General features: G+C 39.8%; 2 protein-coding genes across 2 annotated transcripts in view; both read left to right on the top strand.

The window, feature by feature from the left end:
- The window catches only part of LOC130704534 (zinc finger and SCAN domain-containing protein 23), a 33,530-nt gene that overhangs the window by 16,056 nt on the left and 1,010 nt on the right, over nucleotides 1-16,464 (top strand). The window lies entirely within an intron of this gene.
- The window catches only part of LOC102999721 (zinc finger and SCAN domain-containing protein 12), a 43,068-nt gene that overhangs the window by 3,443 nt on the left and 23,161 nt on the right, over nucleotides 1-16,464 (top strand). The window contains exons 3-5 of the mRNA XM_057555775.1: nucleotides 3,433-3,913; nucleotides 7,717-7,861; nucleotides 9,330-10,535. Coding sequence (XP_057411758.1) covers nucleotides 3,433-3,913; nucleotides 7,717-7,861; nucleotides 9,330-10,535 — 1,832 coding nt within the window. The remainder of the gene's footprint in view (nucleotides 1-3,432; nucleotides 3,914-7,716; nucleotides 7,862-9,329; nucleotides 10,536-16,464) is intronic.

Genomic DNA, 16,464 nt, shown 5'->3' on the forward strand with positions numbered 1-16,464 from the left:
ATTGTAGTGATGGAACTGTTGTGTATCTTGACTGTAAGAATGTAAATATTCCAGTTGTGACATTGTACTATAGTTCTGCAACATATTACTATTTGTGGAAACCTGGTAAAGAGTAGATGAGATCTCTGCATTATTTCTAACACTGCATATGAATCTACAATTATATTAAAATAAAATTTAATTAAAAAAAACCAAAGGAAGTGTAGTGTTTTGTGATATGAGAAGGCTATATTGAATTCAAACTTCAGTGTCCAGAAATCAAGCTTTATTAGAACAAAACAAGTTGGTCCTCAACTAAGAAAATCTACCTTAAGGTCAGTTGAATAGAATTAGATTAATTTGATCTGCAACCTGAATTCCCCCTTGTTATGTAACATAATAAATTCACAGGTTCTGGAGATTAGGTGAGGAGTGAACATCTTGGGGGAGGGGGTGTCATTATTCTGCCTACCACGGGTATTATGCTATCAGCACCTGTCAGTCATTCCATAGCAGTACATCATGATTTCTCATTTCTTTTTATAGCTGCCTAGGTAGTTATGCCACAGTTTATTCAATCAGTCACCTATTGATGGACATTAGGTTTGTTTCCAGTCTTTTAGCTTGAATACCTGAATGAATAACCTTGTGCGCATGTCATTTCATATATTTGTTAATATGTCTTTGGGATGGATTTCTATAAGTGGTATTGCAGGGACAAAGGGTAAACTTATGTAAGTGCTTTTGCTACATTTTCTTATTTTTCCAAATAGGGGTTGTATTATTTTGTGTTCCCACTGAGAATGTATAAGAGTTCCTCTTTCCTCATAAATAGAGTATATTGTCAAACTTCTGGATTTGAGCCAATCAGATAAAATGACTAATGGCACCTCAGTGTAGTTTTTAGTTTGTATGTTTATATTTTGAGTGAAGCTGAGCATCTTTACAGACATTTGAGGGCTGCTACAATTTCTTATTCTGTCAATTGTTCATTTCTTTTGCCCATTTTCTCCATTGGGTTATTGGTTGTTTTCTTTTTAGGAAATATTTTAGGAATCCTTTATATATTAGGGATATTAGTCCTTTGTGATATGTTGCAAACATTTTTCCAGCGTGTCATTTGTCTTCTGACTTTTCTTTATAGTGTTTTTTGATAACCAATTCACTTTTTTATTTATTCAGATTTATCTGATTAAATTTAATTTTTTATTGCTTTTGGAAATTGAGACACTATTACACAAGGTTTCCCTGTTCCCAGATGTTAGAATTATTATTCATGTTTCTTCTAATACATGTATAGGTACATTTTTTTACATTTGGTTTTTGGATCCAATTGGAATTTATCCTGACTGTGCCATGTGATGGGAGATATTAATTCAATTTTATTTTTGACCAAATGGCTATCAGTTGTCCCAACACAACTTATTTACAAGTCTGTCATTTCCCCTGTTAATTTGAGATGCCACCATCTTTTACTAAATATCCATAGGTACCTAGGTCTATTTCTGTTTTTACACAATATCACACTCCTAATTGTAGAGGCTTTGTAACATGTGCTAATATCCGATTAGGCTGTCCCTCACCATTGTTCTTTTTTCAGAGGGTATTGTGGCTATTCTTATTTTCCCATATGAACTTTACAATCAACTTGTCTAATTCTAGAACAATATGTGTCAATACTTTTATTTTAGAAGATTGACTTCTTCATTGAGTCTTTCGAGCCAAAACTCTTATTAGTCTTGTTGGCATATGGCTTTCTATTTGTCTAAGTATACACTTGGCCTTTCAGGAGGTTTTCCCCATACAGGTTTTGCATATTTTTTCCTAAGCTTATTCCCAATTATTCTTTCTTTCTTTCTTCTTGTTTTTTTGTTTTTTTTTGTTTGCTTGCTTTTTGGTTGTTGCTATTGTAAATTCGGTATTCTCTTCCATTATATCTTGTAACTTTATCACTGGTTATTTGCATATAGGAAGGCTCTTGATTTTAGTGTGTTAATTTTATATCTTGCTACTTTACTAAATGATCTTTTAGTTTTCCCATTGAACCCTATGGGTTTTCAGATGTATAATCATTATCGTCAGCGTATAAGAGAGAACCGAAGAAGGTGAAAAAGCAGGCAGAAACCACCAGGTTGACCCTTGAGAAGTGTGTGTAGAAGAGGTCCCTTCCTGAGTCGGGAAGGACCTCGGGAGAACATCCTTTTGAGGCATCTTGAACATCAAAGGTGCAGAAACCCAAATAAAAGTGAGAGTGGAAAAAGCATGGGATTTCCCTAGCACAGGTAGGCTCGACCGCCCATCGGGTCGGGGGAAGTGGAGATAACAGCCGAAGAGGAGCAGGAGAAAACAATATCGCGAAACCGCGGGCCTGCGAGTCTTTAGCAGTCCTCTCGCATGGGCACGCGGGATATCGACCGATTTGCAAGCCCCTCCCGCCCCCTTTCTAGAGCGGCGGCGGAAGTGAACCGGTCTTCCATACTTCGCGGCCGCTTCCGGCCTCTGTGGGTCGCTGTTGGTGGGTTCCGGTTTCGAAGCGGTTGGAGGCCTCAGCGCCTTGTCCCCGGAGAGAAACCGCTGCTGGCGTCCTGGGGCTGCGGGTGAGCGATCCTGTGCTGCGGACGCGGCGGGCGGGGGTGCTACGGCCTTCTCGGCCCCGGCTGGAGTGGGGCGGCCTCCGGGCCTCACTTGCCTAGGTGGATCCGCGAGAAGCTCCTTGACGCAGAAGCTAGCCCCGACCCCCGACCCCTCGGAGAGTGGGTCGGAGCCCGGGGATGAAGGAGAGACCCGGCTGTGCGCTCCATTCCTCCCGGGCTTGTCTCGCGCGGTGTACCCTTCTTGAATTATGCGCCTTCTGACATTTCTGAACAGTCTTGGGTCACAGACGCTGACTGGCGTCCTAGGGCCTCTTTCCTGGGCCTGCCTTTAGAGTTAAAATCACAGAACGCGAGGGTAGAAGGAAGTCTTAAAGACCAATGTCTCCAGCCTTTTCGCTTGATAAATGAAGAATGAGGAGCAGAGAGATTAGGCCCCTGAGGGAATAAATTCATGTGACTTTGCTGCTTTTATGACTTCATGATCTCCACCAGACATCTGAGCATTTAAAAAATTTAAAAAGCAGCTAATCAAGGATGTCTCAACTTTTTATTATTTGTTTGCTGTAAATGTTTGTTTATTCCGTTTAATTGTTCTTTTATCTATCATCAAGTGGAAATGTTTCCTACCAAGTCTTACTCTTCTTTCTTAGAGTCCTGAAACAACTTAGCACCTTTTACTTAATAAATAATTTACTTTAAATTAGTCTATTCTTGAGCCTTTTTTATCAGAGTATTTTCCTGCGTATAGAAAATTAACCTGGAGGAGGCTTTCAAAGTGCATTTTTAAATTCTTAGAATTTGCAGTTTTTGTTTATGGTGTAGTTTGTGTTAATGATGATGGCTTCTTCTTCGGTTCCAGCCAGAAAGAGACGGCACAGGAGATCTTGTTTGAAGCATTCATAAGCTTTTGCACAGCTATGATGGCATCTACTTGGTCCATCCAGGCCAACAAGGGCCAGGATGAACTTTTGGAAATAAAGATAGAGAAAGAGGAGGTGGAGGAGGAAAATAAGTATACCGCCAGACAGGATCAGAACCTGCAAAAGAACACCACCCACAGCAGGGAGGTCTTCCGACAGTACTTCAGGCAGTTCTGCTACCAGGAAACATCTGGACCCCGTGAGGCTTTGAGCCAACTCCGGGAACTTTGCCATCAGTGGCTGAGGCCAGAGACCCATACAAAAGAGCAGATTCTGGAACTGCTGGTGTTGGAGCAATTCCTAACCATCCTGCCCGAGGAGCTCCAAGGTTGGGTCCAGGAACAGCATCCGCAGAGTGGGGAAGAGGTGGTGACTGTGCTGGAGGATTTAGAGAGAGAGTTGGATGAGCCAGGATATCAGGTGAGAACAAAGAGGTGGTTTCTGTTTGAGAAAAGATGAATTAGAGATTTCTAGGCCAGAATGAAGTCTAACATTATTTCACAAAAGGTATTCTCGACACTTTGGTGTGTCAGAAAGGGGCCTGAGTGTCGCAGAACATTGGTTAACATAATCCTAACTTATTTATATCTTTTCTGTAGAAGGATCATGTATTTCTGCATTAAGCTACAAAATTCTGTTTGATGAAATGCTGCCCAGAAACATTAGAAACAGAAGACTTGTAGGACAGAGAGAAAATGTTAGAGAGATGATGGTGACAAGGTGGGTAGCAGCCTCTTGAAAGGGGCATCATTTCTGCTGCACAATACAAATAATTAAGAAATAAGGTTTTGCAGATATATCCACTGCCTTGTCTCCATTAAAGGACTAAAAGATGGAGAAATCAAAGTCACCATCTCAGAGGAATGAGATGTAGGAGCAGAGTGGAAAGTTAGGAGGGAGGGGCAGGTCATGGGGCCCATGTTTCTTTGAGTAGTTGAAAGCCCAGTTAAGTTGGAAAGGTGAGATGTGAGTAGAAGAGTTAAGCACAGAGAGTCCAGGACCTTGAATATCAACCTCTGGAGTTTAGATTTTATTCTGTAGGACAGAAGCTCCTAATCTGTTCTTTCTGAGTCTAAATGAATTTTACTAACGCCAAGATATAAAAAAGAACCAAATTACGTAGGACTATTTTGTTTTGTTTTAGCGTTGATAAAAGACAGTGGTTTTCACCCGGTGACAATTTTGTACCGCAGAAGGCATTTGGCAATGTCGTGGAACATTTTTGGTTGTCTTAACGGCGGGAGGTACTACTGGCATCTAGTGGCTAAAGGACAGGGATGCTGCTAGATATCTCACAGTGGAAAGAACAGCCTTATACAACAGAAAATTATTTGACCCAGCATGTCAATAGAATCAAGGCTAAGAAAGCTTGGTATAGAGAGTATAAACGGTGAAGGAAATATAATCTAGCACTGAAGTACAAAGACTGAAGAGGAAAGGAGCATGTGGCAAAAAGATCTAAGTTTAAAAAAGGGTCATGAAAGTGTGACTGCGAAGGAAGAGGCATGTCTTAGGTAAGAATTAATTGAAAATGATGACCGAGTAGAGGTATAAAGAAGGAAGAAAGAATGGAGAACTCTTTACTGAGCAGTCTATTCTAGGCTAAGCAGTAGGGATTTGAAGCTTGAAAGACTAGCATAACGGAGACACTTCTAACAGAGTTCAAGATTGTAGGTGAAGGTGGATTGCGAAAAGTTCATTCATTCAGCAGATATTTATTGACTATCTGTTGTTTACTAGGCACTGGGAATGCACCAGTTAACAAGGTATAGAGGATTGCTGCTCTTACGTTGATAGATTTTAGCCTACTGAGAAGAGACAGACAGTAAACAAAAAATCAACAAACATATAATACATCAGGTGGTCATAAATTCTATATTTAAAGAAGCAACAGTAAAGCAGAGAACAGGAATAGTGAATAAAATGAAGATTGTGTTGTTTTCAATAGACTGGTCAGGGAAAGATTTTCAGATAGGGTGACATTTAGAGCAGAGATCTGAATTAAAAGAGCAAGCCATGCAACCATCTAGGATAAGAGTGTTCAGGCAGGGGAAATATCAGTAGTAAATGGGTAGGTCTTAAGGTGAGAATGTGCTTATCATGGTAGAGATGTATTTGTCAAGGAGGAGATGAAATCAGATAGTTATAAGAAGATCAAACCATACAAGGGACTTGTAGACCATTATAAGGAATTCGGATTTTATTCTGAGATGGAAAGCCGTTGGAGAGTTTCAAGCAGAAGAGAGATTTAATCTGACTTAAATTTTAACATAATCACTACCTGCTATGTTGGAAAAGTTCTACATTGGGGCTCATGGTGGGACTAGGGGAGGCATAGGGGACAAAGTTAGAAGCAGGGAAACCAGATTAGGAGGCTGTGGCTGTAAGCAATAATCCAGGCAAGAGGTGCTGGTGGCCTGGACTAGGAAAGCAGCAGTGGAAGTGGTGAGATGTGATTGGATTCTGGATACATTTTGAAGGTAGAGCTTGAGAGGATTTGTTTCTATATAGGTTGCGGGATGTGAGAGAACGTGAGTTAAAGATATGCCAAGGTTTTTAGTCTGAACATCAGGTAGAATGGGTTTGTCATTCACTGAGATGGTAAAAGGAATCAAGAGTTAGGTTTTGGATATGTAAATTTTGAGATTCCTATTAGAATCCAAGTGGAAAGTTTGAGCAAGCAACTGGATATAAAAAGTTGGAATTCAGTGGGGGGAATCTGTGCTAGAAATATAAAATTGGGACTTGCCAGAATATGGATGATAATTTAAGCCATGAGACAAAAAGGGATCATCAGGGGAGTAACCAGCAGTGGAAACTGGGGAGTAGCCGGGGAGGTAGGAAGAGAACCGAAAGAAAGAATGAGATTTTCAGATGCAGGCAAAAGTAATTTGGTTTTAGTCGTGTTGAGTTTGTATTGCCAGCCAGTCCTTTCCCTTGAGGGTTGCTGAGGGTAGGTAGTGGAGTTTACAGCTTGATTTATGAGGCCTAGCCAAAGATCCAGGGACGGAAGGCACAGTTCACTCTACTGGCCTCTTTTTGCTTCCCCCTCCCCAAAATTTGAAGTATCAAAACAACTTTTTCTGTACATCTGAGATAGTACCTGCTGATTTTGGCTCTTATTCTGAGGGAGAGATTACAAAATGAAACTATGTCAGGGAAATAGAGCCAGTGTATGGTGATTTCTTATTTACAAAATTTAGCCATTGAAGGGGATGGGGAAGTAACTTGAGGGCCTGTCATATGCCAAGGCCTTGTGCGAAGTGCTTTACATGTGTGGTGTCATAATCTCAAAGTAATTTCTAGCCCATGGTGACAGAGCTACTAAACTAAGGATCAGAGTAAGTAACTAGAGTGATTCCAGATCCCTACTTTTTATAATACCATGCTGGGGAAACCTATTACTTTTAAATGCAAGAGGAAATGGGCCCGTGGAGTAGTGGAAGCTACAGAGTGGCTGAAATTGCTGAGTAAATGAGTTAATTGAAGGAGCAAGGGTCACAGGGAAGCGGAAAAGGATGAGATTGAAGGCAAAAGTAGATACAAGCCTTGAAAAAGAAAAGACATCTTCCTCTAAGATACAAGGGAAGGAGAAGAGTATGAGAGTGGAGATAGATAAAGTGAAGGGGAGATGATTTTTTGAGATGATTGTGATCTTAGATAAATAGAAAATAAGATCATCTTCCCAGAAAGAAGTGGGATGGGGACCTCAGAAGAGCAGAGTCTATTAGGAACAGCTTTTGGGGTAAATATGGAAGAGATTTCTCTCCTTTTCCTTTTTTCCCTTCCTTTCTTTACTTTTCTTTCTCTCTTTACTTTTCCCCTTTCCTTCTTTCTCACTTCTGTTTTATTTCCCCCTAAGTTTTTTTCCCCTCCTTTCTGCCTCTTTTTACCTTCTTTTCCTTCTCTCTTTTCTTTTTTTTTTTTTTCTCTCTTTCACTTCTCCATTTCTTTGAGCACAGACAAAGAAGTAAAAGGGGCACAATCAACATTCTTTAACTGTTAAGAATAGGGGAAATTACTTCCAGCTGCAGAAGGGAAGGTTTCTCAGAGGAGGTGACATTTATGTTGGCCTTGAAGAACGAGTAGGATTATGATAAGCTGATATCTGGAAAGAAGTTTATTTCAAGTTTCAGAGAGCTGGGTGCCACTGCCATGAATAGTATACTCTTCTGTTTAATGTTATCAGAGTGAGTATCTCAGTTATATCTCATCTACCTCAGGTCTCAGTCCACACTGAGGAACAGGAAATGTTCTTGCAGGAGATGGTAGCTCTAAGAACAGAACAAGAACCCAGAATGTCCCTCCCGTCTGTGAAAGCCCAGCTAAAATGTGAATCTCCAGAAATTGAAGCCCAGAAGAAGCAAGGTAAAGAAGAAAGACCCACCTTGGGAGGAAGGGGAAGATGGGGCTAACACAGGACACCGAGGGTGTTTTGTACTTTGTGCTGTTTCTGATCATTAAAGTCAGGAAAGTCTCTCTAGAAATCTGACGGCTCATGTGTAGGCCTCAGGCAGCCTGGTTTGTCACTCTACAGCTCTTTTTTTCTCTTTATATTAATATTTTTAAAATTCTGGCTGTATTTTATTTGAAATCACTTAGTTTAGTTCTTCTGACAGTTATTTTCCTCTGTACTGACCTTTCTGCTATTTTTAGCCTTTATCCTAGCAGACAATACCATTATCTTCCAATTCGACTATCTCCTGCCTCCTTCAGTTAAATAAACCTTTGCTCCATGATGTCTGCAGCTAACTCTCAGATGGTACAGGGAAAAAATATGTGTGTGTGTGTGTGTGTGTGTGTGTGTGTGTGTGTATTACTCTTATAAAGAGAAGGAGTAATAAAGCAAATGGGGTAGAATGTTCAAAGTTAGTGAAGGGGTGAAAGACTCAGTACCTTCCTTATTTCTACTTCCTTTATTGTTTTTTTCATTTAATTTTTTTAAATAGGTGAAAATTCACATGGCTCAAAAAATAATAATTTAAAGTTACCCAGTGAAAAGTTTTCATTCCACTCAATTTCCCTAGCCATTTGGTCTCCTTACCCCTATTCTGAAATAGGTTGTCACTGTTACTATTTTCTTGTGTGTCCTTCTAGAGATTTTTTAATCATATATGTATGTTTTTCATATTCAAATATATTTTCCTCTCTTTATCACTAAGATTGTAGAACCTTGCATTTTTTATTTCTTAACAGCTGCTTAATATTAAAATGTATGGATATATCATGCAATTAACTTCCCCTGCTGATGACATTTAAGTTGGCCCTGCTCTTTTACTGTAACAAATAGTGCTGTGGTAAATAACTGTATGTGTGAGTATATCTGTAGCATAAATTCTTCTGTGTGGAATTACTAGGTCAAAGGTTTTATTATATAGTTGTAATGTTTATATATATTGTCAAATTGCCCTCTGTAAAGCTTGGGTCGGTTTACACTCCCACTGGCAATGTATGATATCCATGTCGTGAACATGGTGTTATATCAAGCTATTGGCAAATCTGATGGGTGAAAATTATACTCAATATTGTTTAAATTTGCTTTTCCCTTATTGTGAGGTAGAGCATCTTTTCTTGTGTTTAAGAACTGTTGTATTTCCTTTCCTGGAAACCATCAGTTTTTTTCTTTGCCGAGTTTTCTATTGGGTTATTGGTCTCTTCCTTAACAGTTTTTGGAGTGCTTTGTTTATTAGTCTGTCGTATATTCTAGTGCCATTTTATAGTCATGCAGGAACTCTAGGTTCTTATGTAATTTTTCATTTGAATAATTTTATGTTGCCTAGTGAAGTTGCTGTTTGCTATCACAAGAAACTAGTTAACATTTATGATCCATTTTTAGTTTCAGATGTTGAGACTGGAAATGAGTATAGGAATTTAACTCTAAAGCAAGAAGTTTCTGAAGAAATGAAACCATATGGGACTATATCTAGCAAATTTGAAAATGAAATGTCTCAGTCAGCTAGGTATGAAAAAACTTATGAACATGAAGAAAAAATAGGAGAGCCTTCTGGATACTCCAGGGAAGATAAACAACATACATGTGATGAAAATGGAGTAAGTTTGACTGAGAGCTCAGACCTTTCTGAACACCAGAAAGTCTGTCCAGGAGAAAAGCCTTATGAATGTGATGACTGTGGAAGAGCTTTTAGTCAACACTCATGCTTCGTAGAACATCAGAGGATCCATACTGGAGACAGGCCCTACAAATGCGAAGAATGTGGAAAAACTTTCCGTGGGAGAACTGTGCTTATTCGACACAAAATAATACACACGGGAGAGAAACCATATAAATGTAATGAGTGTGGCAAAGCCTTTGGCCGGTGGTCAGCTCTTAATCAACATCAGAGACTTCACACAGGAGAGAAACACTACCACTGTAATGAATGTGGCAAAGCCTTTAGCCAGAAAGCAGGCCTCTTTCACCATCTCAAAATCCACACAAGAGACAAACCTTATCATTGTACTCAGTGTAATAAAAGTTTTAGTCGGCGTTCAATTCTTACCCAGCATCAAGGAGTCCATACTGGGGCAAAGCCCTATGAGTGCAGCGAGTGTGGAAAGGCCTTTGTTTATAACTCCTCCCTTGTTTCCCATCAGGAGATCCACCACAAAGAAAAATGCTATCAGTGTAAGGAATGTGGGAAGTCCTTCAGTCAGAGTGGCCTTATTCAGCATCAGAGAATCCATACTGGGGAGAAACCCTACAAATGTGATGTATGTGGAAAAGCCTTTATTCAGAGGACAAGTCTTATGGAACACCAACGAATTCACACTGGAGAGAGACCCTATAAATGTGATAAGTGTGGGAAGGCTTTCACTCAAAGATCAGTCCTCACGGAACATCAGAGAATCCACACCGGAGAGAGGCCCTACAAATGCGATGAGTGTGGGAATGCCTTCCGAGGAATCACCAGTCTCATTCAGCATCAGAGAATCCACACTGGCGAGAAACCCTACCAATGTGACGAATGTGGCAAAGCCTTCAGACAGAGGTCAGATCTTAGTAAACACCAGAGAATCCACAATAGAGGTGGTCCCTATAAATGTAAAGAGTGTGGGGAGTCATTTAGGCAGAACTCAACTCTTACTCAACATCAGACTACCCACAAAGGAGAAAAATCTGGTTCTGTGTGAAGACTGCAGGGAAGCTGTCTCACAGAGTGCAGGCTGGAGAGGAATACTAGCTTTGAGATGATTTAGGACAAAATGTTAGTCACTATTGCTATAAGGTAACTTCGGATATTTCATAAAAAATACACTCTGTGCTGCCCATTTCATTAGGTGCTGTGGAGAACAAGAAGCATAACACCAGATTCCTTTTCTCAAAGAGTTTACAACCTAGTTTGGGATATATAAGGTCCACCTGTTTAGTCAAGACTATAGGACAATAGAATTGATGCTCAAACTAGTGTAGAATTAAAGTGGCACTTGGCAAGCTATAAATTCTGAAGGACAGATCACTGTTGCCTGAAGTGGTCAGGAAAGACTTTATTTAAGATAAAGTTTTGATGGGGATATTTGGAAGGCAAAAGGGAGAAAACATTTAGGGTAGAACAAATGTAAGCAGAGTGCATGTAGTTTGGAAGCATCAATGACAAGACTAGCCAACCTAAAGTAGAGAGTTCATTCAAACTGGGCAGTTGATGGCACTACGTTGGAAACATAGCTTGAGGACAGCCTCTGGGAGGGTTAGAATGCCAATAATTTCACCTTATACTTTGACACTTACAAAGCACTTTTCTCATTGAATTCCTAAAATGTTTCTATAAATTAAAATTATTCTCCATTTTAAAAATGAGGATACTCTTGCTTATGGAGATGGTGATATAGCTACAATATCACACAAAGGAAAAGACCAGCAGCTTAAGTGCAGTTTTGTGACTTCAAGTCCTGTTCATTATACCAGTGATTCCTCAACATCAGTGAACATCAGAATCACCTGTGGAGCTTGTTTAACATACCTGAGTCCCACTCACAGATACTATGCTTCATTAGGTCTGAGATGGGGATTGAGAATCTTCATTTTTATAGCTCCACAGTCACCTGATGTACTCTAAATTTTGAGAAACATTGCGCTGAATCACTGCTGCCTTCGTGGTTGCCAGTGAAGTGAGGAAGCATGAACACAGGCCGCTGCAGATTTTTAGCATGAGGAAAGCCCTTCAGGCGACATGTGCCACCAGCTCTTTACAATGAACAGGGAATTGGACCACCATCATGCCTAATAACTAGGTCTTCAAAATGGCCTTTCTGTCCCTTCAAATTTAAATGTTTCAAAAAAGACCTATATTCCAAGGCTCCCAAGGTTCTTCTGAGTGTAAGACTGTGTGTGTGTGTGTGTTTAGGGGTGGGGTGCTGGTGTTCTTCCCTGTTATACACTTCCCTTTTTTCCCACCTCCGTAGTTACCATTGTGTTCTGAATCCCCTAATAATTTCTCGTGAGAACTGGCTTATAATTTTTTGGCTTGTATACCTTCTTGAGCACATAAAAGAGCCAAAGATGAGTGATTTTTTCCCTTGGGGCTTCAGAAAAAAAAAATCAACCAAAAACTGGTTGACATTATCCCTATATTACTGAGTAAACAATTCTGTTTTTGATGAGAACCTGTGATGATCATTGTAGTGGATAGCAGGCAAGCCACAAAGAAGTACACACAGCTCCTGGTCTGTTTATCTTTTTATTTACAGAAGTCATATTTGATCTCTACTGAGATGTCCTTTTATTTCTTTCCTTTTCGACCTTGCCACAGCAAACTCCATAATTTCTAGGACTGCCTTCCCACCTCACCCCACACAACTTCAGTCCCCTCATCTCCCTTCACCTCTAGCTGGTCAGTGGGTTTGAAGTGGTAGGATAGTGACAAAAGAGGAAGGAGAGAAAAAAGAAGGGTAATCACCATTCTTTAACTATTCCTAACTACCTTTCTGCCCAGCCCTGTCTTTATCCCGTCTCTCCACTCCTATAATATACTCTACCCCCATTTCCCTAGCGCCCTTGTCTCTTGCCCCTCTTATCCGTAATCCCTATGTAGGACATAGGAATATCATCACTGGCTTGGAACTAGAAGAGTCCCTAGTCCTATAGAAATATATATGTTCCTAGCTTTCTAAATTGTAATTGTGAACACATTTTCCCATGAAAATGATAATGGTATTAGTGCTATAATTTAGGCATATTATGTGTCACATTGGCTTTTGGGATTAGATTTACGCTGACTGGGAAAACTTTCTGAGTTCACAACATAGGAAAGCAAATGAACATTTAAAAAACAACTCATTCACAAGTTGAGGACTGCTTAGGCTTTTTCATAAGACCAACAGTGGAGTTGTGCACCAGGCATTGAGGCAGCTAGGATTGGAAACAATTTTTTTTTATGTCCGGAAAACGAACAAGGATCCTAGAACTGAGCCTTGAGAGCTCTGTAGCTGTAAGTATATGAGGCCTATTCCCTACCTAAGGTTACCCTGTCTCAAATTTCTCTCATGTAAATTCGTCTCTTTGGAGGGGACTTGACTTAGTAACAAGAGCCGTCATGAGAACATCTCTTTACCAAACTGATGCTGTCCATACTTGTCATCTAATCTGATTCCACAAACATGTTTTCCAAACTGAAATTGCTCTTCATAATGTCAGAGCCTCTCTCTTTAATCTGACTGCTCAATGGAATGCAATCCTTATTTTAAACTTGCTATCTACTGTCCATGCTGTTACTTGCAGTCTCTCCAGTTCGTCTTCTGCTTAACGTGTTCTCTCAGTGCACACAGCTTCCTCCATTTGCCTCTAACTCCCTTAAGTAATATTATAAAGGAACCATAAACAAAGACCCAGAACAATGGAATATGCCTATGATATAGAAGAATACAGTTCGTAACTTATTTAAAAATAAATGTGGGGGTTTTGTTCTGGTTGTTTCTTGTGCTTAAATACAGTTGTAGAACCAAAAGAAAGGGCGGAGTGGCGTGGGGTTTCCAGGTAGGCATCAAAGGGGGCCAAACTAGTCCTAGATAAGGAGAAGATATAAGGTTACTATCTGGAACTAAATTGGCCACACAGATAAGTTGAAGGCCCTGAGGGGCAAGTGGAGGACATGACATGTTAGATATGGAGTTGGGGAGTGCAGTGAACAGAAAATGCCTTGAGATGAAGTCAGGAGTACATCTTTATGTATAAAAGATGTGGTGTGATAATGACAGGACCTAGGAAATCAGGGTCCCTTGAAGCAGTTCATCTATGTGGATTTTTAAATCATCAGTAACAGGAGGCAGGATGGAAAGAAAAGAGTATGAAAGTGAAGCAAGTCCACAAGAGAAGTAATGGCAGCCAGTAATACAACAGCCAGGTAGAACAACTGGTATAAAACTCAAAGGAATCATGAAGCAGCAGCTTAGAAATAACATTAAGGATGAGAATAAGATTGACTAGCCTCTCTTCTAAATGATCGAAGGTAAACAAGATATTGAGTGTTTAAGGCAAAAAACACCTGGAGAGGTTGGGGGAGAATCAAATTTCTAAAGCAGTGAAAAGTAAAATGAGCTTAAACATGGGCTTTGGATGAAAAAGTAACCTGACAGTCACAAAAGGGTTCCAGAGAGTGTAATAGAAAGAGACTGAAGGGAAGGAAGATGGGCCCCTTTTGAAAAAAAACAAAAGCAAACAAAAAAGGGTGCTGAGCAGGGCTCTGGGATTGAGAAATCTCATGGGCATGGTGAGGATGGAGGTGGAGAGCAATCAGATAGAAGCACTTAGAAAAGCTCTACACTCCTGTACTCAGAACAGAAGTAGCCTCTTTCATTAATATTCAGTGATTGATTGTAAAGTTGTTAACAGTCAAAGTCTTATTATTGGCAATCCTTAGGAGTAGAGGAAAGGATTTATTAAGAGTAGTATGTAATTGTTAACTGCTTACTAAGGGGCAGACATTATTAAATGCTTTACTCACATTATTTCATTTTTAGCTGGGGAAACAAATCAATAAAGGTGCTTGAGGTCACAAAGTTAGTATGTGGTGGGACCAAGATATGAACTAAGCAGTTCCAGAGCCCACTCTTCCTCTGTTTATTTCAGATGAACAAACTGCATGTTGCAGTGGTATTCAGTGCTTTGAGTTATTACCTGTAGAAAATTTTCAATTCCTATCACTATTCTGGAAAATACTTAAGAAACTCTGTAGAGTCCTGGGTCCAAACACCAAAGGCAATAATATCCCCATCCTCTTGCATACTAAATCTTGGATGAAGTTTGGGCCAGCATAAATATCAGCCCTAATTCTTGTTGCCTGCACAATGAGGGTGTCTGCGGGAGACATTTCACTTTAAAGATGAGCTCTTTATAGGAAAGGATCACACTTCTAGCTTAGAACCATTATTCTATGCATTATTCTGACAGAATAAGGGATATCTGACTGTCTAATATAAATCATAAAGATTAGATGTCCCCATTATGGATCTATCCAATAACTCACTATGGATATACCTTTGATGAGGGTTTTTAAAAGTGTTTTTTTACTTGTAGCTAGTACCACTTCTTGGATTAAAAAAAACTTAGGTAAGTATATATTATATAAAATAGTTCTTTCAGATGCTCCTCCTGACTCCACAAGCACAGAATTTATTTGAGCAACAAGTGTTTGTTTAATATAGGGATAATCATTTTGATAACTTTAATTGAATTTTCTCAACTTTCAACCTTTCACACTGAAAATTTTACATTTTAAATCCCCTCCAGCAGTTCATCATTTTATTAGAATTTCTTTGGGTCCTCTCTCCTTCCAAATGTTTCTGGGTATAACTGGTAAGGAGTTCTTGAACATTGTTTCTTATACATAGTATTTTAATATCATATTTGTATATAAAAAGTAGGTATGGTTATATTTTATATAAAATGTTTTTAATTTTTATTTTATACATATACTTTCATTTTATATACATATAATTTGGTTTTGACAAAGCCAACCACGATAAGTGTTTTAAACTTCTTAATTGCTTAGCTCCCTAGCCCACATTGTGAGATCATTATTGAGAGCCAGCCTTATCCCTTGATTTCTTGGAAACAGTTGATTCTCTTCCCACACGTATAAAAGACCTTTTCCAGGTCTGAAAACCCATCAGTCAAGGCTCCCAGAGTTTTCACCCATCACAGTTCAAGGTGATCTTTGGGGAATATATGTTTGCTCTACCAATCGTCTTCTTAAGCCCAAATGGCCTGGTCCTGGGTGTCCCGAGGATTCCTAAGAGGAGGCCATTTGTTACCTCTGATTTATGCAGATCGTCATTATTCCTGTCTAAGCTTGATAATGCGTATCTTACTTTTTGATCTAGTGCCTCAGCTCAGCCTACTTAAGTGAAATATTTAAGAGTAGGTATATCACCATTTCATCCCTGATAAAGGAGGAGGAAATTTAGGAACTCTACAGCTTGCTGTAGCCAAACTCTAGCTCAATGACTTTGAGCAAGCGACTTAATCTCATTTCCTCATAAAGTATAATATCAACAATAGTACCTACTTCTGCCTGGGGAGCCGCAGACCTAGGGAGGATAATTGTTATATGGATAAATGGGGGGTTTATATAAAGTGCTTAGAACAGTGGTTAGCACCTAAGTGCTTTATAGCCGTTTGCTATTGTTCTATTGCCGTGGGCTCTCTCAGTGGGCTCTCTCAAATGCGTTGCCTCTAGATGCTCCAGCCCCAGGCCTGAAATTACCTGTAACTACGCTGCATTTTTCCCAGGACTGCTGCGTTGTTGCCGCTGGGATTAAAGCTCCCGCTCAGGTCTACTTTTACTTTCTTACCTTGGGAACTAATGAACAGTGGCTGGCAGGACATAAACATCGCCTAAACTGGCAAGGAAAGATTTTCCTATCTTTTGTCTCCACCCCTGTAAGAGATAATTAGCTAAGGAGTTTCCCTTTTTGTCTGAGTTGCTCTCCTGAAGTTCTGCCGCGGGAAGGCGGACCCTGGGCGGAGCCTGCCATGC

Source organism: Balaenoptera acutorostrata, chromosome 10, assembly GCF_949987535.1.
Source record: "Balaenoptera acutorostrata chromosome 10, mBalAcu1.1, whole genome shotgun sequence".
NCBI lineage: Eukaryota > Metazoa > Chordata > Mammalia > Artiodactyla > Balaenopteridae > Balaenoptera > Balaenoptera acutorostrata.